Genomic DNA, 23,140 nt, shown 5'->3' with positions numbered 1-23,140 from the left:
AAATTCCCTAGAGAGCAGCAGTCTAGCTCTTTTTCCCTAGCCATAAGATCAAGAAAAAGATGACAACACAAATCGCGGCGTCAAAAATTCCCTAGAGAGTCGCCGTCTAGCTCTTTTTCCCTAGCCATAGGATCGAGAAAAAGATGACAACTTCATACCGTGATTTAAAGAATTCCCTTTACAAATGTCATATTTCTTTACGTCCATGATTCGAAGGCAATCCAAACAGCTGATTGTCATTGTGCAGTGTAGAATACAACCGTGTACATACACATTTCTCAATTCTTTTTATCATTTTTTCAAGTATTATTTATTTTGTCTCACATATTGAAGACGCAATGTCGTGAAATAATATATTATAATATGCTTTGAATATACAAGTGAATCTATTTTACTATGGCTGCTAAAGAGGAGATAAACAATGCAACAACCGAAACGAAGATTGAAGAGGCGCCGGATTCCACGACCGAGGATGCACCGACTAGTTTGGAAACCATCCCTGAGGGAAACACGGTACGAAATGGTCTTCAAACAGCGCAAAAGGATAAAACGAAAAGTATAAAAACATTCATATTTCTGATTTCATTCGATTATACATATTTACGAGTGCATGCAATGTATGTACAAGGTTGTATTTAAACTGATAGATTTGCTTGAATTTCACAGTTGATATACTCCTGAAGGCCACTGCTAATGCTCCAATTATGAAGCAGAAGAAATGGTCAGTCTGCCAAGATAATCCCATCGGACGGATTTCCGAATTTATTAAAAAGTATCTCAAGTTGGATTCTAGTGAGAGATTGGTATGCGACAAAGTATTCTTTTTTCTTCAAACAATATGAAAAAGTGGTAATAACAATAATTAATTTATCTTACAGTTCCTTTATGTTAATCAGACGTTTGCACCTGCTCCCGATCAGACAGTTAAGAATTTATACGATTGCTATGGCGCAGATGGAAAATTAGTCATCCATTATTGTAAAAGTCAAGCCTGGGGTTGAGAATTAATTTTTGCCATCAAAAGGATAATATATAAGTATATAATTAAATCATTTATTGTGATATAACTCTCTTTGTATTTGTGATATAATTGTGTTATATCAAGAACTTAGTTTTTATGTCATTAGATTTATTTTCAATAGTAACATTAAAATCTCTGATAAATTAATCAGTTTAATTGATGGATTATCGTTTCACACATTATTCGATGTAATAGATTTTCTGCTACATACATCTGAAGATTCTTTTAACTGTCCTTCCATTGCCTTTACTTTGCCAGATGATTCATTATTCTTCGTGTCTTTACATCGACATTTTTTTGGTGTTCTTGTACTTGATTTAGAACTCGCTGATCTTAATGATGCACATTTACAAAGGGGTATTGTTTTTTCGGAAGCTTCCTTTTTAGATCCTTTACTTCGATCAGAAGCAACTGATAGCTGCTTTTTATCACCACCTGATAAATTATTAAACAAATATACATAAATTATATAGTACTTACGTTATATTAAAATTGTATTGTTTCAACTTATTTTATGTAAATATTTGATAATGTAATTTTTACTTGTACACAATGAAGTCGATTTTTTGGAAGAGTATACAGTTTGATTCGCTGCGACGTCTTTATCGCCTTCTTTTTGCTGAGATAATTTCTCTTCGTTTCTCGAGCTATGTATAGAACTAGCAATTTCTCTTTGATCTATAGACTTCGAATCCTCCAAGATTTCAGACGAATATTTCCATATTATAATTGCTCCATCGGCGCTAGTTGTCACTATATATTTGCCGTCCGCGCTGAATTTACACCCGGTGATTATTGCCGCGTGAGAAGTACCGATGTGAAAGAGATCCGCGCTGTCGTATTCCCAGATTTTGACAGTGCAATCATTGGATCCGGTGACGAAGAACCGACCATCGGGACTGATGTCCACGCAGTTTAACGTCCCGACGTTGGAACCCTCAATTTCTCGCACCAACGAGCCATCCAGAGTCTCCCAGTAAGCGATCTTTCGATCCGTGCCGCATGTCAAAATCTGGATACCGTCGGGCGTAAATTGCGCCATCATAAACATCGTGTTTCCCATGAGTGTATGTTTTCTAACGCGACGCCTATAGAGCGAGAAAATTATTTTTACTCCTTTTTAAAAACTTAGTATGTATCTGATATAATAAATCTAGATTCACTTGATCATTAAATTTATATTTCAGAATCATTATCAATTAGATCAACGCGAAGGAAAGAAAGTTCGTTCTTCTATTAAATTGTTTTAAATGAAATTGTTGATAACAAGGGATCGAGAAACTTTTCTACAAAGAAAAAATATATCGAAAGATTATGATTTGGCGGATATATTTTAATTATAATATTTTTATCTATAATATTATTATAATATTTTGAATTTTTATTAATTTTACGCTTTTAAAGAAAACACTTACGTTATGTCCCAAATGACGCACGTACCGTCCGTACTTGAACTAATCAGGTTTTCATTATTGCTCGAGATGTGCAAAGATGTTATCGGTCCGCGATGTTCCTTCAGTATACTAATCAATCGCTGCACGTCGGCTTTTATTTCCCATATTCGCACCTGAAAATCAAATAAATTATGTATTATAAAGATATATATATTTGATCAAATAATACACTCCTGATAAAACGCGATTAATTTTGTCATTATGCTTCAAAAATGCAAATGAATGATTTAATTTATACGGACGCGCGCACACAATAGATAATATAAACAGATATTAATTTGCGAGTAGAGAAGTAATGAGTTATAATTATACGCACAAATATATATTGAAATTTTCTCGTATAAATTATCGAAATTTGCATCAATCGGACGAGTTTTTAGAATAAAAAGGGCATTTTTTAGAGAAAGCGTAACAATACATCACCTGGCCGTCACAACCACCGCTAATGAGCGTCACACCGTCGCTCGTAACTGCGACCGTAGATACGGCTTTCGTATGGGCGTTGTGAATGGTGAAATGAAGCTGCCCGTTGTGCGACGCGAATGCTCTTATTGTGCCGTCGTTCCAAGCTGAAAAGCATGAATTATAAGAAGAATTCTTTTGCCGTAGTGTAAATACACGGCGATACGCATGGTACACGCTGCATTATTGTACGTGCGGTAAATTTCAACTACGAACTATTTTTTAATATATGCAGAGAGATATAATTTTTTATAAATGAAAGAGATTATATACTTCAAGATTATAATATAAGCCTTTTAATGATTAATATATTAATATGTAACAATAATACGAGTGACTTCTCCAACGATTTTATATTATTATAGAATCTTAGAAATTATATTAAAAACTTGTATACGTTTGTACCAAAAGTTATATGTACCAGAAAACAGCATTTGATCGTCACATGCAAATTGTAGACTAGAACAAACGAAATTTGCCACCGTGATACGAAGTATCTCTTTTTGCTTTTCCAGCTGCCATAGCCTGACGTCGTTTTTGCCGCCTGTCGCGAATGTCTCCGAATGGTTGCTGTAATATCAAAGTGTCATAATTAATTGATTGCATTTGTCAACTGGTATATACATATGTATGGTTGCAAAATTCAAGATTCTTACCGCGGAAACGCGACGCTGTATATGCAGCTAGTGTGAGAAGTGACGAGTAGACGCATGTGAAAATTTGACAGCTGAATCTGATAGATCTCGCACCAGGCTGTCCCGACTAGCACAAATTCGTTCAGATACAGAACCATGGTTGTTACGGTGCTACATACGTTTTCCTTTTGATGCTGATAAATGAAAAAAAAATTATAATCTTGTGCACGCGGATTCTTGATTTTTTTTTCGTAATATATCCCTTTTCCGTAGAGATTTATAAAAAGTAGACTTACAGTGAGTATCTGCGGCGTATTAGGGAACTTTGACGGCTTGTGCGTTCGACTTTCCTTCCTGTTTATTATTTGGATCAATTCAACAGTACCGTCACCAGTACCGACCAGCAGTTTCCCGTCTTTCAAAAGCAACAGACTCGTCACCCCGCCTGAATATAGATCACCCTCACCCATCTTCATTTTTCTCAGATCGCGCGTTATCTTTGAATAGCAACCGATCATCACCGGCGAACGAGCTGGTGAGTCTCCGCATTCCAGATCGTCGCGTAAATTCAATCTACGGAAAAAAAAATTAAGCATGATAAAGCGATAAATAGCGAGAGATAATGCTGAAAGAAGATAAAATGTATTTTAAAAAATGATTAAAAGATAATAAGTATTAATGGCATGATAAATACAAATGTTTTTCTTTTCTCAAACGGCATTTCTATATGTGACCTTGCGTTAATGATATCACCGGAAGAAGTGCCGCAGTAAACAATCTCGTCCCTCTCGTCCACGACGATGCAATTGACGAGACGCTTTAGTTTGCCCACTTCCACGTCGATTCCGAGTACCCTTCGCTTCTCTGCCTCGATGCGCCAGATCTTCAGGGTCCTGTCGCCTGCGGTGACGAAACACCCGCCGTGAAGATGCATCCTCGCGATATTGTACGCGTCGCCGCTCGTATCGTTGCTGGCGAATGATCCTGCGAGAATCGTTTCCCGTAATGTTACATCAAATATTGACGTATAATCGAGATAGTTCCACAGTTTCGCGAAAGAGAAGATCAAGTTGGAGAATTCTCAGAGAGATACCGCATATGAGAGAATTCTTCTGGACGTCCCAGATGATGACGTTGCCGTCGTCCCTGCCGCCGAGGCTCACCAGAAAATCGCCGTTGCACGTGAAACATAGATCTTCGATGCCGACTTTGTGCGTCTCATAGCTGCCCATCATTGCGCCTTCTTCGTAATTCCATATGATCACCATGGCCTGCGACAAACGTAAGGTGCAGGTAAGATTGCGTAAAATACAATTGAATATGCTCGTATAAGAAACGAGGGAATATGTTAAGGACCTTGTGGTATATACCTTGAAACCGAGATGATTATTTTGGCCGGAAGCGACGTATTTTCCGCACGGAGAAACGCACAATGCCGAGACATTGTTCGTGTGACCGCTGAGGAATCGTTGCTCGCTGGTTTCGATGTTCCTTATGACCACCTTGTAGCCCATCGGATAGAGGAGATGCTTCTCGTCCGGATGTAATCGCAGAGCGTTTTTCGTTATACCTCAAAGTGAATAAATATAATTTATTATTAATTACGTATGCCATTAAAAAACACATTACGATAATACAGTAAATATAATTGTATAAATATAATGGTATTTAAAAGTTAGTAAAACGTATGCTATATATATTTTTTTAATTGTTAGAATATTGTTTCTAGATTAGATTTTTTTGATAAATTACGTTCATAATCAGATTCAGATTTCTCGGTTAAATTCGATTATCTCGTTCGATTAATCCTGCCAATTTCGAAATCGCGACAATAAATCTCTAGTATTTATTAATTTATATTTCTTTTAGATCTTGAAGTTTCGTTTTGTTATTTATAAAATTAATTTAATTTTAAAATGATAAAATTTAAGAGGTGCTGCTTTTCGTACAAACCATCGAACGCGATTATTCCAATCGTTTCGAGATCCCGGGGCTCCATTGTTGACGGGTTCTGTGCATTAACTTTACGGTAAGATAAAGTGTATTATTCTGGGAGATATATGCACGTAAAGAGTAAAGAGGTTGTGTAATTGTGGATATTACGTATAAACCGGCGTTACCGTGGCAATAAATTGATTGTATACTATATACGCGGTATCTATGCACTCTCCTTCTACGGTCCCTTGGATTTTCCGCAGTAGTGTATTTTGTGTATATGTATATTTGTATATGATTACTTTTAAATAACAATTGTAAAAAATAAATAATAAATATTTTTTAAAAATAAATTATAATATATATAAATACAATAATTAATTTTTTAAATAAAATTAAGAATGGTTTTTATTTAAATTATAATAATATTTTGATGTACCTTTTTAATACCAAAGTATTAAAAAAATATATATATTAAATCTTTAAACATATTTTTATATAATTAAATTTGTTTAATATTTTAAATTACATTGATAAAAGTTATCGCTACGGATTTCTTTTAATCGAAATATTTTTCGAAAGGGCGTTAACGCACAGTGATTGTTTTCAAATTATGTAACTGTGTCAGTGATATATAAATTAACATTGCACTCCAATTAAGTAATGAATAATTACGAAAAAATAAACTTTCTCATCAATTTTGTTAAAATTTTACAGTATGTTTTTTCCGCGATATTTATTAACTCGTCTAATCCGAATTAATTTTAAGTCAATATATATATATATATATATATATATATGCTTTTAATTTTAATACAATTTGAGTAAATTAATATAAAAATCAATCTTTGTTGTGTCTATATAATTTTATGGAGAGTATATAAAATATAATTTTTACAATTATACAATTATACATTGTTTTGGATGCTTATAAAACTTTACGGAGCCGTATCACAAAGCAGTAAATATGTTGACATTGCCTTAAAATCATGCCTTTTTACATCAGGTGTCAGAAGACACGAGATCATGTCGGATTCAGCAGCCTTGCCTCGTGCTTGAAAGATAATTAGCATCGATATCGCATATCGATATCGAGCACCTGACAAACACGTGTTTATCATGCAATATTATTTTTAAAAATCAGAATTTATATATCTTCTAATTTTTTTCTAATTATAATACGCAAAATTTTCTCGCATAGTTTTCGTATTTTCCGAGAATAAGAAGACAGATGTTTTAGTTTTTTCCGAGAGTAATTTCTTCAGTTTTAACAATAAGATCCAGCGATAATGAAATAAAATATGAGACAAGTCATTCTTCGTGCATTGTAATATGCAACTCGGATGATTACGCGCTTAGGAATTTTCTAGCCGCGCAAAAATCGGAAGCGGAAAGTGCGCTGTTCTACTTGAAACACCTGTTTCAAAACAAACCGCGAAATTTTTCTAGAAAAAAATCGAATTCGACTCGGTGTCTTGCCGATGTCTCGGTCGTCGACCGATCGCCTTATTCCGACGTTAATCGCTCGCGCTCCGGAAGGTCCAGCAGGAGAAAAACCGGGGATGAGATGATCGCGCGCGATCCAGTATTTCTTTACAAAACATCGATGTGCACACGCGCCGATTCCACAGTCCGAGGCTGCTTATTGCTCTTACCTGCCTCTCGTATTCCCCACCCTGGATAATGCGCGACGAGCAGTACATAAAGCAGATATAAAGCGAACCTATCGAGGGTGCCGAATTCAGTCGCTCGCGACACGTGTGTTCGGCTTGTCAGAAGAACTTGACAGGAGGAGGAGGAGAAAGTTTGTAACACGGATCGGATCTTGTGCGATGATTTGTATCCGAAAATTGCTGTGAAAAAAAAAGTCAACCTCCGGATGCAGGAAGTGTGCAAATGTCATCACTTCGAATTTTAATGAAATAATTAGAATTTTAATGAAATAATTAGAAAGAAAAGACGGAGCGACACAAAAAGTATCATCGGCATATCTCGCGTGCTTAAAGTAAATCTTCAAGGATGATCTCTACGTGGAAAGCGTGTTGTAAGTACGATCTCGATCTCGTATTCAAATCACTCGCGTGTTTCCGCTCTCCTGTGTACTATTTATCCGCGATTTATCGAATAAATATATATATATCTGATCGATTTGCGATTTATCGCCGCGAATTACAAATAAAGCAGAGCGAGAGTCGTTGATTAATGATTTCATCGATCGCGGCGAATCTTTGTTGCGAGGAAAGATTGCGTGATTTATTTTATCAGAAGCTGAATGTCGAATACCATATATCGATCCGGATTATAATAAAAAAAAGTGTTTATGCGTTTTTTTCCGCCACGGCATAAAATCACATAACATTGATATCTAGGACGTAAGAAAAACCAGTCAGTCGGCGTTAAACATATTGTCGAGTGTTCCACAATCTTTCGAATGAGTGATATGTGTGATTATAAAGCATAATGAATTTCATAAGGAATTTCAATCATAATGGATTTCATTAATCTGATTTTAATATATAAATAAAAAAAAAATTAATTAATAATTTCTCATAATTATTAGAAAATACTTCAAATGATATCTTGATATTTTTTTCATATACATTTTTTTCTTGCAATAAGCAAAGATATATAAAACAATGTAATTTTTTAATTATAAGATATTATTGCATAGTCACAGAGTCAAGTATAACAAGTATAAAAAAATCATTTACAACATGATAAAAAATCAAGTATAAAATAATAAAAAAAAAAAAAAAAAACATTTTGCATAATGATAAATGTCTCTCCTGTACAGACAACATTGTATTTTAATTAGCAGTTTAAGTGTACGGTAAATTTTTTGTTGAAAATGTTGAAAAATTTTCTTGAATAATTAAAAGCGGCAGATAAAATGATAATCGTGCAATTAACTCATATCAAATAGACTTTATCGTACTCATTTACCGCAAAAAAATGCAACTTAGACTGGGCGCATATTATCTACTTTTTGTCGATCGATTAGTTTAGTCGAGCAGTAAAAAGTCATCATTTATTCTAAAAGTGCCTACTTATCGAACTTGATATCGACTCGACTAAGAAGTCGAAACTCGATGGCTTTTTGACAAAATTGTGATCGACAATTCGCCTGTAATATACACGCCTGTAATCCTCGACAAAACTGTTTAATCAATAAAAAATGTTAGTGCTGCTCGACATCGATTAAACAGTTTAGTCGACGTAAAGTCGATAGTATGCGCCCAGCCTTAAGAAGATTATTGAGGAATCTAGAAATCATCGATATCGATTGATTAGAAATCTTAATTTGTTAAGGTTGCAGCTTGCAGTCTATCATAACTTTCGCGTTCGTTTAACCGCGTAGGCGGGAATGCCTTGACATTAATTGCAACTCGTTCGTTTACACAGCACTTCCTGACATTCGCACGTAATCGCGTGAGATAGTCGCGCGAGTATATGCATAGACCGTCAAAATTTGCATCTCTTTTTTTTTTCTTTTATACATAACGGACTGAACCGTGACGGAATCGATCAGGGTCGCCTCTCGATCAAAAGCGCGAAAAGTCATAATATTAAAAAAAGTAAAAAGAGATCCGTGAAAAAATTCGTATCCAATACGCTACTTATCGATTATTGTCAAATGTCTCATACCTGATTTTTCAGTTACATTCTTTCTCGTTTTTTCTCCCCCTCTCTCTTTCTATTCCTCTCGCAAACCTTGGATAGATACGATCGCGACAATTGGTTACCGTACATATCACGTCTTTCGGTCAAGGCCGCTTTTTCTTTCACGTTTTTCGCATAAATAAGCTCGTAAAGCTCGAAACCACGTCTTCGTTACGAGACTTTGGCAATCGAAGCACGATCGCGAATATCTCGCTGTATGTATATTAAGGAAGAATAGTCCGCTTTGAAAAGTTTGGCATGAAAAATGGATTTCACGGACCGAGCCTTTGAAATTCTTTTAAAAAAGCCATCATCTTTCTCGACGAAACAGATATAGAAAATTGCGGAGAAGAAAAGGGAGAATTATTATCTAACGCTAGAGCTTCTTCGAGCAAGTATTTCCCGCGTATCGCGAGATAAGATAGCGCTCCCGACACAGTAGGAAACTAATTATACATCACTATTAGTCTATTAATTGCAGTGTTAATTGTTTACACTGCAATTGTTAAGTTTAATTGCATATTATATATGCATATATACATAGTGTATAGTTGCATCGTAAAGAAATTCGTGCGCTTCAAATCGAAGGTTTCAATTGAAAAAAACGACTATCCGAGAAAAAAAACAAAGTTTCAATTTATTGTATTTTGTTGTGTAGGTGTATTATAGCTGTCGCGTATCGATTAGTCATTACCATTATCGACAGACGCTTTAAACCCCTTGATAAAGATTTTTATGGAGATTCTGTTTGATTGTAAATTAAAAACGGACCGTGATAATTATCTCACTGATAAACTTGATCGATTGCAAAATTGCATTTTTCTTTAAGACTTTAATTATTTTATCAAGTTGAATATTCTTGAGACTATGTAAGATTGTCTCGACGTCTCCTCAAGTAGCGACACTCAATGATATCGCAGACTATTGCGTTATTTTCGAGAAATATATCTTGGAGAAGTTTTCGAAAAATAAATGGATAAAAAATAAATCTCGTCCGATGGAGATCCATTCTTTATTCGTTATTGAACGCGTCCATCGAAATATCAATCATTCGGATCAGCTGATGCAGATGTCCTGCTTATTTAGATGTATACGATCACGCATATGTATGTACACGTGCGTGTACACACAAATTATTACAATGCAAAATTCGTACGTGTTTCGATGATGTTTTTGCAAACTAAAAAAAATAATGCGCGCGTCAGATATAAAGTATTGTGTTATTTTTAAAGATATACTCTTTTCCGCTCTTTCACGAGACTTTACTTACATATTCGATTATGTCCGCGAAAGTGAAAAGCTGCACAAAGTTTTCGAACGTGTGTATTATGCGATATATTGTAGAACAATAAAATCGAGAAATTTATTTCTATAATAATTCAACGCTATTTTTTGTCCGCCTCGTTCGACTTTCCGCGACTATAAATAATCGTTCGCATAATGAATATATCAGCGATATTTAGGCATAAATGATACATGAAAGAAGTTTTAACGCAAGCACACTTGAACATAAATCAAATTTCGTGTTCGTATTTTTAAATTATTCAAATGTCATCAATGTTTACGCGATATATCTTTTGTAACGACGAATCAAATAATCGACACAATTAAGCTGTTCGCGTTATATCTTTGTGGAACGCGTATCATTATCATGAAATTTTATATCGACACTTTATTAATAAGTAAACACAAGATAAGCGCGGACGAACGAAGTAATTTGTAATAGAGACAATCGTTTTGATACGCACTCGAGAAAAAGTTAGATTGGTCATCGAGAATATATATTGCTAACGCATTTTCGGCACGCGATAGTGACATCGATTTCCATCTAATCAATGATAGCGAAATATTTCTACATCTACGGATTAATAATGATAAAATTTGCGTGTTATCATCGAGCAGACTTTTTCGACAATCTTATCTGTAATAATATAAATTAATAATAATAATAATATAAACATACATATATTTTTTATCTCGTACACACGGTAAGGAAAAGTTTCAAAGTCAAAATATAAAATCCTGTACAATTTGCGACATTAAAAGCAGAAAAGTAATCGCGATTGATTTATATTCGCTATTAAAGCATCATTAAAAGCTACCGTCAATGTTAAATATAATTTCGTAATTGTTTGATGGCTTTTTCAGTATCTATTTCGCGATTGCATCTTATATACGTATAACGCGCCGGTTACAGCGATATCTCGTGGATTTGTGCTTCTTGCGATTCCTAAAGCCCTTGCGATTACACGCGCCGTAATAAATCACATTTGTTGTGCGCGTTTCAAGTTATTATTTTCTGCTAATTCATACTCGTAGTAATTCAATAAAAGCGACGAGAGATAATTCGCGCCGAGATATGTCAGAGATTCGACGATAATAATAATCTATTTTAGTCGCTCCGTTTCGTTTCGAGCGATAGAAAAGAATAGAATAAAAATTTCGCGCTAAACCCCCTGGAAAAACCGCTATCGATGATCTCATTGCGCAACAAAACAATTATCATCCATTAATCTGTTAAGTTCATTCAACGATTTCAATTACTTCGAATACTTGAAATTCATAGCGACACAAATCCGTGATAAAGTCCGATCAATAATGTTGTCATCATCGAATTATCGCTTGTTGACAGATTCTGATGCACCTCTTGTGGAAGTTTTTTAAACGATAACACAGAGTCTATAAAATAATACTTTCTATCAAATACCTCTCTTTTTTTTCTCGTTTTTCCTTCATTTATGCGTGAGACAGATTATTATATAAAAACACAAATACTAAAAAAGAAAGAATGAAATATATCCAATGATAAAAAAGAAAGTATTACAAGGCTCGCATATATAATAATATGTGTGGAAACGTGCCAATTATCCCCGTATTTCAATAGATTAATTTCACCTCAACGCCAAGTGCTCACAAAATTAATTACATAACAAATTTCGTATCGGAAATCGGCAAATATGTCTAATATTCAACGATTTGTAACATGAAACAAACAGTATCACTATCTTGCGACATAATCGTCGCGATAATCATCCGCGAGATGCTTCTTGATTACAGAAATGAATGAGTGTACACGCCTTCTTTTAGATAAGACTGAATTTTCTGTAAAAATTTTTCTTATTCCAGAGACTTTTTCCTCTTCCTCTTTCTTCACGCAAAACAGCCTGCAGGATAATTATCGATTAGAGGCCTCGACAGTTTTTTGCAAGACACGTGAAAGAGTTTGCGGTATTTGTACGACAAGATTTTCGCAAGACGCGTGAAAAGTATTTCCATATGACCGCTTTTTGCAAGGCAAAGTGGATATTAGCGGTTTTTTTTTTCCTTCGATTCGCGGCTTTTCACGAGGAAAGTTCGACTGCGAAACTCGCGAGATTGATGACGGAACGAACGGAATGGCTCAATCGCGAATACTTGGAATTCTCGTTTGTTTAATATACGATAAGCGAATGAGGAAATCGTTTCTGGGAAACGATCCTCCTCTTGAAATGTTTAGCTTCGCGAGGACGCGTCTCTTCCTTCAGTTACGTACGATTTGCGTATATACATATATATACATATGTATAACATTAGAAACGCGACGACGGCGTCTAAATCCTTTGATCTCACTTTTCGATCACGCATTCTTACGCATGCACGCATATCAAGCATCTCTTCAGCTAGGTAACGGTATACGGAAAAGAATTTTCATGCATACGTCGTTACACGTGACTTTAAATCGTTGAAGGTGCCGACGAGGAGAGTTTGAGATCGTGCACGAGAAAGGAATAGTGATCGACTTGACTTGAATAGGTGGGTGGGTGAACGGATGACAGCTAATGTTAAGCTGTCATCTCTATATAGGAAAAAGAATCCGTTTCCTAGTAAAGATCTTAGGGAAGGATATCGCAGAATCCTCTGACCGGAAAATCCTCGAAAGAGGCAGACAAGACTCCTCGAAATCCTGATCGAATCGCAGCGAAAAAAATCGCGAAAGGACACTCTTTAGCAGAGATACATATTACGTATGTCAAGGCACGTGCGTGCATACGTGATCGCACGTGGGCGCATCGGCCGCGGAATAGAAAACGCGCGATCGAAGGTTCATTCACCAAAACGGGGAAAGGAAACTGCTGCTGCGAACGGAAATGTTCTTCGTCGAAGAACTTTCTCACGAGCGCAATCGGAATTGAAAGTTATAGACATTTCTCTTGTAACACATATGTAACACATTGTCATATTTATCTAATAGTATTAGAGAACGCGTTAATCGCGTATGTAGATCAGGAAAGTCTTGTTTTGCGAGTTGCAAAATGTCATCGAACATTCAAAGTGACTGGTAAAATGTCGGTGAAAGTAAAGTTGTGAAAAAATTTCTTCGCGCGAGCGATTTATGGACAGAGGAATCGTATTTAAAAAAAGGCATGTTTCTCGATGATAGTAGCGGAACAGGTGACACAAGTAACGGGATAACCAAGTTTACATAGACGAGATAAGTGCGCTATGTAACGCGATCCAAGTCCAACAAAAAGCGAATCCTCGCGGGACGTTAAACAATTTTTGTGTAAACAAATGGATTAATCCGTTATCCGTTATAATCTGTTTTCGTCGCAGATTACATTCTATTCCTTCTAATCGTATTAAAAAATATAATATGGTTAATATAATTTTTTTTAAATAAGCAGTTTAGATATACTTTTTATCTGCGCAATGAAATATTCGCGATCATTTTTACATAATTATATCCAGAAACTGTATCACATTTTGCGTTCGTAGTTACGTAAAGTTTGTTAAGCTTCTGGATCTGATATGAAATTGATAACGTGAAAATTTGCAAAAATTGTTTGCAATTACAGGTGGTCGATTGCCGCAACGATGGGTGTTCGCTTTCATGGGATTTCTGGCGCTCCTGAACGCATACACCATGAGAGTCTGTCTCTCGATTACTATTACGGAAATGACATATCCAACACATCTCAATAGCACGGGCAATACTAATCGATCGGACGTTAACGAAGACAATACAAAAGATATCAAACGCTACGACTGGGATGAATATACGCAGGTATATGTGAAAGATACTTTGCTGAAAAATTATATTTATTTAAATCTTACCTTCACACACCTCCACCTTCTCGGTCCAGGGTCTCATTCTCTCGTCCTTCTACTGGGGCTACGTTATCACGCATCTGCCAGGCGGGATACTAGCCGAAAAATTCGGTGGCAAGTACTCCCTCGGTCTCGGCATGCTCTCGACAGCAATCTTCACCCTGCTGACGCCGGTGGTGGTCGATTGGGGCGAGTCGGACGGCCTGATAGTGCTGCGAATCTTAATGGGCCTCGGCGAGGGCACGACCTTCCCGGCGTTGAACGCCATGTTGGCGCAATGGACACCGCCGGAGGAGAGATCGATGATCGGCTCGTTGGTGTTCGCCGGTGCCCAGATCGGGACGGTCCTCTCCAACGTGGTTTCCGGCCTGATTCTACATTCCTACAGCTGGCCGGCGGTTTTCTACGTGTTCGGCGGGATCGGCGTCCTGTGGTTCGTCCTATGGGTGCTGATCTGCTACAACAATCCGTACGAGCATCCGTTTATTTCCGAGCGCGAGGTCAAATATCTGCACGAACGTATGAACGAACATACTCACGCAAAACCGCCGCCCGTACCCTGGCGTCACATGCTTCAATCGGCGCCGGTTGGGGCGCTGATCGCCGCCCAGATCGGTCACGACTGGGGCTTCTTCACCATGGTCACCGATCTGCCCAAGTACATGAGCAGCGTGCTTCACTACTCCATCAAGACTAACGGCTTTGTCTCGTCGTTGCCCTATCTCGTCATGTGGTTCTGCAGCATCGCGTCGTCCTGGCTCGCCGACCGGATAATCACCAAGGGTATCATGTCGCGCACCAACGTGCGAAAACTCGGTACCACTATCGCTTCCATAGGCCCGGGTGTCTTCATCATCGCCGCCTCGTACGCTTCGTACGACAGAACGTTGGTGGTGACCATGTTCACCATCGGCATGGCTCTGATGGGTACGTAATTTCGCTCGGTATATTTACGAGATACAATTTACACGCGAATCCTCTTCGATTCTCTCTTTCTCTCGAAGGTACCTTCTATCCCGGGATGAAAGTCAACGGTCTGGATCTTAGTCCCAATTACTCCGGCACTCTGATGGCGTTGGTGAACGGGATAGGTGCCTTCAGTGGTATAATCACGCCGTACATCGTCGGCGTGTTGGCGCCCGATCAAACGCTCGATCAATGGCGGCTCGTCTTCTGGATCGTCCTGGGTGTCTTCATCGTGACGAATCTGATCTTCATCCTGTACGCCAACGGCGAGGTTCAATACTGGAACGATCCTGACTTTGTTATACGGGATCGAGAAGAGAGGCGGCTACGTAAGGAGACGAGTAGGCAGACACCTCCGAAGAACTCGTAAAAACGTTATCCTTGACGCGGTGCCCCGTAAAGTTAAACGCTGTTAAGCGCTTAACAAAATAGCTTTTCTTCCGGAAAAAAAAGATCTTACGCAGATATCTTAGATATCGGTTTTTTTTTCGACAAGCGCACGTTCCGTCAATCGTTTATTCACGTTCTTCGACAAGGATTTCACACTCATCGCAACCGTATGACGACGATATATAACTGAGAAGATATGACGATGATAAATGAAAAAGACGTGCGCTCTGTTCAATCTCGCATAATACATAATCCTTGAATAATAATTCAAGCGTTAAATTCGCACGGTTCTAAATACCGTGAATTGCGAATGTGCGTTAATCAGCACAATCGCAACGCGACTTTTACGCAAGCAAGCAGCTTTTGTCGTGAAAGGAGGATAAATTAGAGACGATGGACGAACAATGGACGAATTATATGTACATATTGCAGACAATGTAAGATAAAAAGAGATAAAGTAAATTAATTTAATTAATTAAAATAATATGTTAATTAAGAAAAATAAATGTTAATTGTATACACACATATACAAATCGTCAATATCGCCATTTCGCCATCATCGCGAAGACAAATTTAAATACAATCGAGCTCTTCGAAAATCTCTGAAAATTCGAAGGCAAATCTTATTGCGGATTAATAATATATTAGCGAATCGCCAAACCATTCAATCAGACGAGGCTATAATTGTGCAACGACAGAATATATAAATGAGAGCAGCTAATCTCAAAAATAAACACATTTTGATTAATTTATCAATTTGCCAGCAGTTCTATGTTTCACTTTATAAATTTCATTTGATATGCAATATAGATAATAAATCGAATTTTATTTTATGAGCCATTATATATTATAAAATGTTGTTTTACATCATTGATTACACAACGCAAGTCTCGGCAAAGTTTACCGGAGACTCGTTGAAAATCGCAGACTTTACGTAATAATACACGTTTTCTTTTCTTCCCCTGCATAATAACATCGTTACATGTAATTACAGATGCTCGAATTCCATTTGTCATATCGTTTTAATTCAAAGTTCCTATTTCTGCGGAAAAATACACTTTGCAAAAACGTGCGATAATTCGCGTTTCTTTTCAATATCGATTTATTTAACTTATATGCTTTATCAAAAATAGGACGAAAGTGCGTGCAAATTATTCATAGTAATTGTCAGGAACAGATTGCATTCACAGATGGAATATCAAATAAAATGTATAAATAAGTTCCCCTATGCCGACTTCTTTAAATATATTCTCATTGTATATCTCGCAAGTTAAGAAAACAGATATCTTAAAAAAATCTGCAATAAGATTTATTAATTCATTCAGATGATCCGCGTGCATTTCACAAACTCGCTCTGCAAAATCCAAATCGCGATCTAGCTACTCTCTATTACCACCCTTTTACTGTTCTATATTAACATAATATTTTAACAAAATATAGTTACCCTGATAATGTGGCGAAAATTTTTTAAATTAAAAATAATTAAAAAACAAATAAAGAGTATATTGTATAATGCAAATAAAAGATTTTACTTTGATAAAACTATAATTTATATTGTGCGAAATATTGTCAAAATATTTCACTCCTAAAGCTCCAATGTGTTGGACACATTTTATCGTACCGAGAGCAAGATTGTAAAAAGGGGAAAAGACAATAAAAACATCAGTATTGAAGAAGATTAGCCGAGATATCTCCATGTAAACCGCAAACCAATTGTATAAATATTCAATTTTAATATCACTCAATGATCACGAGAAATCGTTCTAATTGATCATTAATATCAGATACGATTATTAATCATCAAATATTTGTTCGACAGTTAATTTCCGCTCTCGAATTTTTTGAGAGCAAATATAGATCCAAATTAAACATATAGATAAAAGTTAATTAAATTAGATATGATAATTATATAAGGCAAAAAGATAATTAATATCAGGCAAAAAATGTTTTTAAAAAATCTGTTTCATTATCAAACTCGTGCATAAAATTCAATTAGCTTTCGTAAAAAATTAAATAATTTTTTTCTTGCATCGCGCGTTCAAATCTCTATACCGTTCTCAATATTCGATTTCGTGATACTCACATGCATGTAATTGAAACTTACAGAACGTATCGCGTGTGCATTGTTACGTTAATGACAGCCAGATACTATAATAGTCATTTGCTATAATTACGTGCTGCCCGATTCTTAACGAGCTTTATGTGGACGGCATTTTGTAAAATAAGCGTCAATTATAATCGATGTACCTGCGGAGCAATATTTTTTTGCGAGAAATACGGCGTGTTGATATTCAAAACGAGCACTATTCCGCAATTGTAAAGATCGTGTCATGTGACCCGCATATATAATTATAAATTCATATAATAGCGCTCTCGAAATGCGTATATTATTACATTTTACGTAGGACGTAATTTTTACGCAGATTGCGTACAGACAAGAAGTGCAATCAGAAAAAAATGTATTGTGTAACATGCATATAATAAAACGTATATTGTTACATACATATATGCCTTTGCTCCGATTTCATTTTCACAGCTTCGCAATTTCAGTTTCACAGTTTGTGCTCTCTAGTTTCTTCTTCCTCTGACCAAAATCTGAAAAATATATATATAATATTGTTTATATAGAGATATATATATAATATAAAGAAGGGGGGAGAGAAAGAGAGAGAGAGAGAGAGGAAAAGCTAATCTTTTCTTATATTAAAGAATTCGCTCTCTCTCTCTCTCTCTCTCTCTCTCTCTCTCTCTCTCTCTCTCTCTCTCTCTCTCTCTCTCTCTCTCTCTCTCTCTCTCTCTCTCTCTCTCTCTCTCTCTCTCTCTCTCTCTCTCTCTCTCTCTCTCTCTCTCTCTCTCTCTCTCTCTCTCTCTCTCTCTCTCTCTCTCTCTCTCCCTCTCCCTCTCCCTCTCCCTCTTTCCTGCTTTCTCTTATTCTCTCTTCATTCGTTCGTATATAATAATAACGATTTAAAAATATACAAATATATAATATATAGGAAAAAAATGTATTTTAATTCGCGTGTCATTTGGAATTTTCAAAATATATACCAACATTTGGACTATCCCTAAAGAATTAATTATGCTATCGCGATGTTACAGCTGACATAAAAACACGAATATCTTAACAGAGATAAGAGTTAACAATTTGGCTACACCTAACCTTGATATTACTTAAATTGAAACTTGCAATATGTATTACGTCGCAATTATGTCTTATAACAAGTAAAATTACCTTTTAAACGGGAACTCGACTGTTTATGAAAGACGCGATTCTCTTCATGGTAGCTACTGACGAAGTCAAAACAAATATCTTTATTATTCCTTCAGTAGCTACTGACGGAGTCAAAATAACATCTTTATTTTTCTTCCCAAAGGTACGTTCAAAAATCCTACTCGTAAGAGTAGCATTGAATTGACCAATCAGAGCAAAGGAATCTTTTGCTCCTGATTGGTCAATTAAACGCTACTCCATATGGGTAGGATTTTCGAACGCATCTTAACCTGACATATAACTTGACATAACTTAACCTCAATCTCGTTGATTTGCAACAATCTGTCAAATTATTCTGCGAATTAAAAATGCTGTGTTCGAAAAGAAATGGAGAAAAGCCTGTAATAAGATGCATCAAGTAATTTGAATAATATTAAAATCATCTAATTTAATATATTCATGTATATTTAGAAAATAATTACAAATATCGTACGACGATGTCAATCAGCAAGAAGACGACGAACTCCGGATCGTTATTACAGTTTGGCTCCATCAGCTTTTATCTGACATTCGGTTCTATCATGGACATCCGATTTTGGCAGCAACGCTTCGGGAATTGGGATATTTAAATAATATCAAGATCAATTAGACGAATCATGAATACGGAATACGACGAAGATTTGTCGGAGAATCGATTCCTGCAGGAGCTCAGGAATGAATATGAAACTACCCTTCAACGAGTTATCCAGGAAGGCTGGATCGTCTGCATTCCACGGTCCGGAAGCTTCTCCAGTCGCGAATTGCGAGAGGACGAAGTTAACGCTCATATCCTGATCCCTAAGCAGGACTTCTCCGCCACTCGATTTGACAGTCTGAACGGCAGGGAAGTCCTGCTCGTGGACAGAGTCCTGACTGTCAAGTACGATGACGCAGAGCAGTATTCCACGCGCTTGCTCTTCGAGGAAATCTTTTACAGCGATGATTTGCATAAATATTGCGTATGGTAAGTATGCATTTAAATTATGACATCAAACATTAATTAAATTGATTAACGCAATATTGTGCTCCGCAGGTGCATAGAACAACCCTTGGACGCTAATATGCGTGTCTCTGACAACTGTGTGAATGTTATCACAAGTCTCCAGGAAGCTGTAAATTTTCTCCAAGTGGAACTGTTCGATAAACAGCTTCATGATAACGTGGAAAGCAAAATCAAAGACTTCTTATATGTTAACAAAAATTTCGAGCACAAAACGATGCAAATGCAGAGAGATTTGGTTCACGAACTGTACACAAATTGCCTCAAAATGCTATTGGAAAACGCAGCGTTGAAAGAAAGAGTCTCAGGTAGTAAGCAGTATTGTTGGAATATTAGAGTATCGCTAGAAACATATATTCTGTACGCTTTAAGAGAGGTACTGCTAAGATCATTATCCACTTGTACCGCTGTAGAAGATGCGTGCTTGAACAAGATTATTAGGAATCTAGATGGGATTCTATTGAGCGATCTTCGAATACGCCCGGACTTGGAATCTCGCGTCCATGGAGGACAGATGGAACTGTCACGGTTAGATTGCTTTGTGACTATATTGGGTAAAATCGAGTGTCTCAGAAGAACCGTGAATTACGTGTCGCGCGGAACGTCCACCGTCTCGTCCGATGATCTTCTACCGATACTTGTGTTTCTCGTCATTAATGTCGGTTTATCAAACTGGACGGCGCAATTATTTTTCATGAGGCAATTCCGTTTCTCTACAGGCTCTACTTACGAAGCGGACGAAACCTGTTTTCTGGTAACATCGCTGGAGGCTGCGATCGAGCACATCAAGTCCGGAGTGATCTGCGAAGTAGATAAGTGCGCGATTAATCCGGATAAATACAGTCAATTGATAGACGAATCGGATCGCTCGTCTGTCAATCATCTGTTCGTGTATATCAAGAACGGCAATCTATCCGAAGTGGAGAGGATACTTGCCTACGAGAGATCCAATCAGGACGACGAAGTCGCGCTTTGCCATCCTTTATGCACCTGTGCGTCCTGCGAGCGAACATGGACGAAACATCGAGAGCTAAATGCGTGTCCCAGGGACGACAGAGGTCGAACTTCGTTGCACATCGCGGTACTGCACGATCAAATAGTGATCGTGGACTTTCTTCTGGACCGTGGTACAAATATAAACGTCGCCGATTCGGATGGTTTAACGCCTCTTCATTACGCCTGCGTCAAGGGTCACCAGAACATTCTGCTGCTGTTGCTGCACGCCAACGCGGATCCCACGATGACGGATTCGCAAGGAAATACACCGCTGCATCTGGCCGTGGACCGCGGTCACGAGAGCTGCGTGAAGGCCTTACTGTACCTATCGGAACACATGAAAGTATCGGTTAACGCAAATGCCGCGAACGACAACGGCGACACGCCGTTGCATCTCGCGGCCAGGTGGGGCTATTGCGCCATCGTTGGCATTCTCTTGGAATACGGCGCAAACTGCGGATCAACCAATAGAAAGGGTCAAACACCGCTGACCACTACGTACAGCGAGAGCATCGCCGAGTCGCTCAGACGCTACGCAACATCCGCGAGCGGCATTCGCAGTGACGTTGCTCTGTCCCAGAAGAAACGTGCAACCCTCGCGCAATCTCATCGCAAGTCGATGCCGTTTCAGCAACGTCGTTGGGCTACGATGGACAACTTGGAGAGCTTGCTGACGTCGCATCCCAAGAGCTGTGCCAACGCCCAGCATCGCATGATGGACAAACTGCTTGCCGCCATAGTCGACGGCGACGTCTGCTTGGCCTGTTATTATCTGGGACTGGAGGTTTATCGAGGCGAGCGGCTGCCGGGTTCTCGCACGAGTCTATGCCACCATCCGTTGTGCGACTGCGAGCGTTGCTCGGCGCTCGGCGAGCGCAAGTTCGTGCGCGAGCGGAGGCAACGAGCGCTCGCGATCAACACCTGCAACAGTTGTGGCGAGACAGCGTTGCACGTGGCCAGTGCAACCGGTCGCGTCGAGATGGTACAGCTGCTGTTGGACGCCGGGGCGAACGTGAACGCGATGACCAAGTCGGAGGGTCGTACTCCGCTGCACCTGGCGTGTCTCAACGATCGCGTCGACTCGGCGAAGTTGTTGCTCAACTGCGGGACCTGCGACCTGGACGCCAAGGATCACAACGGCGACACGTCGCTTCATCTGGCTACCGTAGCTGGCAACGTGAAACTCGTGGGTCTGTTGGTGAGATACGGCGCAAACACGAATGCTCGTAATGCCCAAAACAAGTCGCCGCTGCGGCAGCTGGAGGAGCTGAAGCTGTCCGTCGTCTTCTCCACGAATCATGCCGGTATACTGAAGATTCTGAAACAAAACACTTAGCTAGTTGGCGATTAGTATAAGTCATGTCGTTTTTCCATGTCCGTGTCTTTTACTTACCTCATAGATAACTTAACTAAAGGTATATATAACTTTTGACGTAATATACACAAGTTCTCTCTCTTCATGTGATACTCCATTACGGTAGATAAAGAAATGTCCATTCTCTCAGCTACTTGTTCCAATAGCTGAAGATTCTAAAGTAAAACTCAGATTTTTATACTATGAGCGATCGTATTTCTATTTATTTCTTTTCTTTTCTTCTCTCTTCTCCAAAAGAAGTTTGTTTTAACTGTCAAAAAATACTTCTTTTAATATAGCTCTAATATAATTTTGCCATTTAATGTGATTTAATTCTAATCAAATAATAATGCTAATTAAATTTTTTAAATTAGATCTCGGAGGAAAAGAAAAATGTTTTACATATATTATATGAATGTATATGCATATAAGGTTCTGTTGTGAGACTTCTTTCTTAGTATTATATATGTGATTGTACAAATTACATATATATAGCACGAATTTTTATATTATATATAATGTGAGCCATACTGACAAGAAATATGTTAATAAGTTATTAAATATATAAAAAAATATTGCAATATTGCATAATATAAATTAAGACACAGACAAAGATTCTACAAATAGTTTTATATATTTTATATATAACTTAAAATTGTAAAAATATATTTAAAATATATATTTAAAAATATATTAACAAAATTTGTAAATATCTGCTTTGTATGAAATAAAATATATACAAATATAAATTTATATATACACACCTGACTTGTTTTAATTATGTAATCTAGATTTTTGTTTTAAAAAATTAAAAAATTAATTGCATTGTATCGCTAGTCGATATTGTTGGATACAAATAGGATCAATAAAACTCTTTACTTACATGATAGTTCCCTAGAAAATAATCACATTACACGTAACATCATATA

General features: G+C 37.4%; 4 protein-coding genes across 6 annotated transcripts; 3 read left to right on the top strand and 1 right to left on the bottom strand.

Moving 5' to 3' along the window:
* Positions 1–194: 194 nt before the first annotated feature.
* Positions 195–1,049, top strand: Atg12 (Autophagy-related 12). The gene is made up of 3 exons (XM_083034940.1): positions 195–556; positions 667–803; positions 879–1,049. Exons 1-3 carry the CDS (start codon positions 397–399, stop codon positions 999–1,001), a joined length of 420 nt encoding a protein of 139 aa, XP_082891066.1. The 5' UTR covers positions 195–396; the 3' UTR covers positions 1,002–1,049.
* A 144-nt stretch (positions 1,050–1,193) lies between these two features.
* LOC145934456 (cilia- and flagella-associated protein 52) lies at positions 1,194–14,396 on the bottom strand. 3 transcript variants are annotated; one of them, XM_083034886.1, is made up of 11 exons: positions 14,262–14,396; positions 4,943–5,142; positions 4,666–4,843; positions 4,307–4,556; positions 3,869–4,145; positions 3,594–3,766; positions 3,359–3,507; positions 2,899–3,044; positions 2,437–2,588; positions 1,565–2,109; positions 1,194–1,456 (listed from the first exon to the last, which is right to left on the bottom strand). In XM_083034886.1, the coding sequence occupies exons 1-11, from the start codon at positions 14,296–14,298 to the stop codon at positions 1,194–1,196; spliced, it is 2,370 nt and encodes a 789-aa protein (XP_082891012.1). In that variant the 5' UTR covers positions 14,299–14,396. The 3 variants fall into 3 exon arrangements, with proteins under 3 accessions (XP_082891012.1, XP_082891013.1, XP_082891014.1); XM_083034887.1 differs by lacking the exon at positions 14,262–14,396 and adding an exon at positions 9,153–9,472; XM_083034888.1 differs by lacking the exon at positions 14,262–14,396 and having other exon boundaries at positions 4,326–4,556; positions 4,943–5,080.
* LOC145934466 (putative inorganic phosphate cotransporter) lies at positions 7,228–17,292 on the top strand. Its single transcript, XM_083034910.1, has 4 exons — positions 7,228–7,551; positions 14,003–14,211; positions 14,291–15,182; positions 15,260–17,292. The coding sequence occupies exons 1-4, from the start codon at positions 7,527–7,529 to the stop codon at positions 15,589–15,591; spliced, it is 1,458 nt and encodes a 485-aa protein (XP_082891036.1). The 5' UTR covers positions 7,228–7,526; the 3' UTR covers positions 15,592–17,292.
* A 2,186-nt stretch (positions 17,293–19,478) lies between these two features.
* Positions 19,479–22,974, top strand: LOC145934454 (ankyrin repeat domain-containing protein 27-like). The gene is made up of 2 exons (XM_083034884.1): positions 19,479–19,825; positions 19,895–22,974. The coding sequence occupies exons 1-2, from the start codon at positions 19,479–19,481 to the stop codon at positions 22,191–22,193; spliced, it is 2,646 nt and encodes an 881-aa protein (XP_082891010.1). The 3' UTR covers positions 22,194–22,974.
* The last annotated feature ends 166 nt before the right edge of the window (positions 22,975–23,140 follow it).

Source organism: Prenolepis imparis, unplaced genomic scaffold (genome assembly GCF_030444845.1).
Source record: "Prenolepis imparis isolate NDT839.2.m4 unplaced genomic scaffold, iyPreImpa1.0 SCAF_3, whole genome shotgun sequence".
NCBI lineage: Eukaryota > Metazoa > Arthropoda > Insecta > Hymenoptera > Formicidae > Prenolepis > Prenolepis imparis.
The sequence above is the reverse complement of the archived record's forward strand: the minus strand, read 5'-3'. Positions and strand labels throughout refer to the sequence as shown.

What these genes read in the sequence shown, in the direction of transcription:
- Atg12 (XM_083034940.1), top strand. Translation starts at nt 397, where the DNA reads ATGGCTGCTAAAGAGGAGATAAACAATGCAACAACCGAAACGAAGATT. An exon ending in GCAAAAGGATAAAACGAAAA is followed by an intron (nt 557 to 666) that starts GTATAAAAACAT and finishes TGAATTTCACAG; the next exon opens with TTGATATACTCCTGAAGGCC. An exon ending in TGGATTCTAGTGAGAGATTG is followed by an intron (nt 804 to 878) that starts GTATGCGACAAA and finishes TTTATCTTACAG; the next exon opens with TTCCTTTATGTTAATCAGAC.
- LOC145934466 (XM_083034910.1), top strand. Translation starts at nt 7,527, where the DNA reads ATGATCTCTACGTGGAAAGCGTGTT. An exon ending in ACTGGGATGAATATACGCAG is followed by an intron (nt 14,212 to 14,290) that starts GTATATGTGAAA and finishes TTCTCGGTCCAG; the next exon opens with GGTCTCATTCTCTCGTCCTT. An exon ending in CATCGGCATGGCTCTGATGG is followed by an intron (nt 15,183 to 15,259) that starts GTACGTAATTTC and finishes TTTCTCTCGAAG; the next exon opens with GTACCTTCTATCCCGGGATG.
- LOC145934456 (XM_083034886.1), bottom strand. Translation starts at nt 14,298, where the DNA reads ATGAGACCCTGGACCGAGAAGGTGGAGGTGTGTGAAG. An exon ending in GCGGTGGTTGTGACGGCCAG is followed by an intron (nt 2,589 to 2,898) that starts GTGATGTATTGT and finishes TTTGATTTTCAG; the next exon opens with GTGCGAATATGGGAAATAAA. An exon ending in TGCGTCATTTGGGACATAAC is followed by an intron (nt 2,110 to 2,436) that starts GTAAGTGTTTTC and finishes CTCGCTCTATAG; the next exon opens with GCGTCGCGTTAGAAAACATA.
- LOC145934454 (XM_083034884.1), top strand. Translation starts at nt 19,479, where the DNA reads ATGAATACGGAATACGACGAAGATTTGTCGGAGAATCGATTCCTGCAG. An exon ending in TTGCATAAATATTGCGTATG is followed by an intron (nt 19,826 to 19,894) that starts GTAAGTATGCAT and finishes TGTGCTCCGCAG; the next exon opens with GTGCATAGAACAACCCTTGG.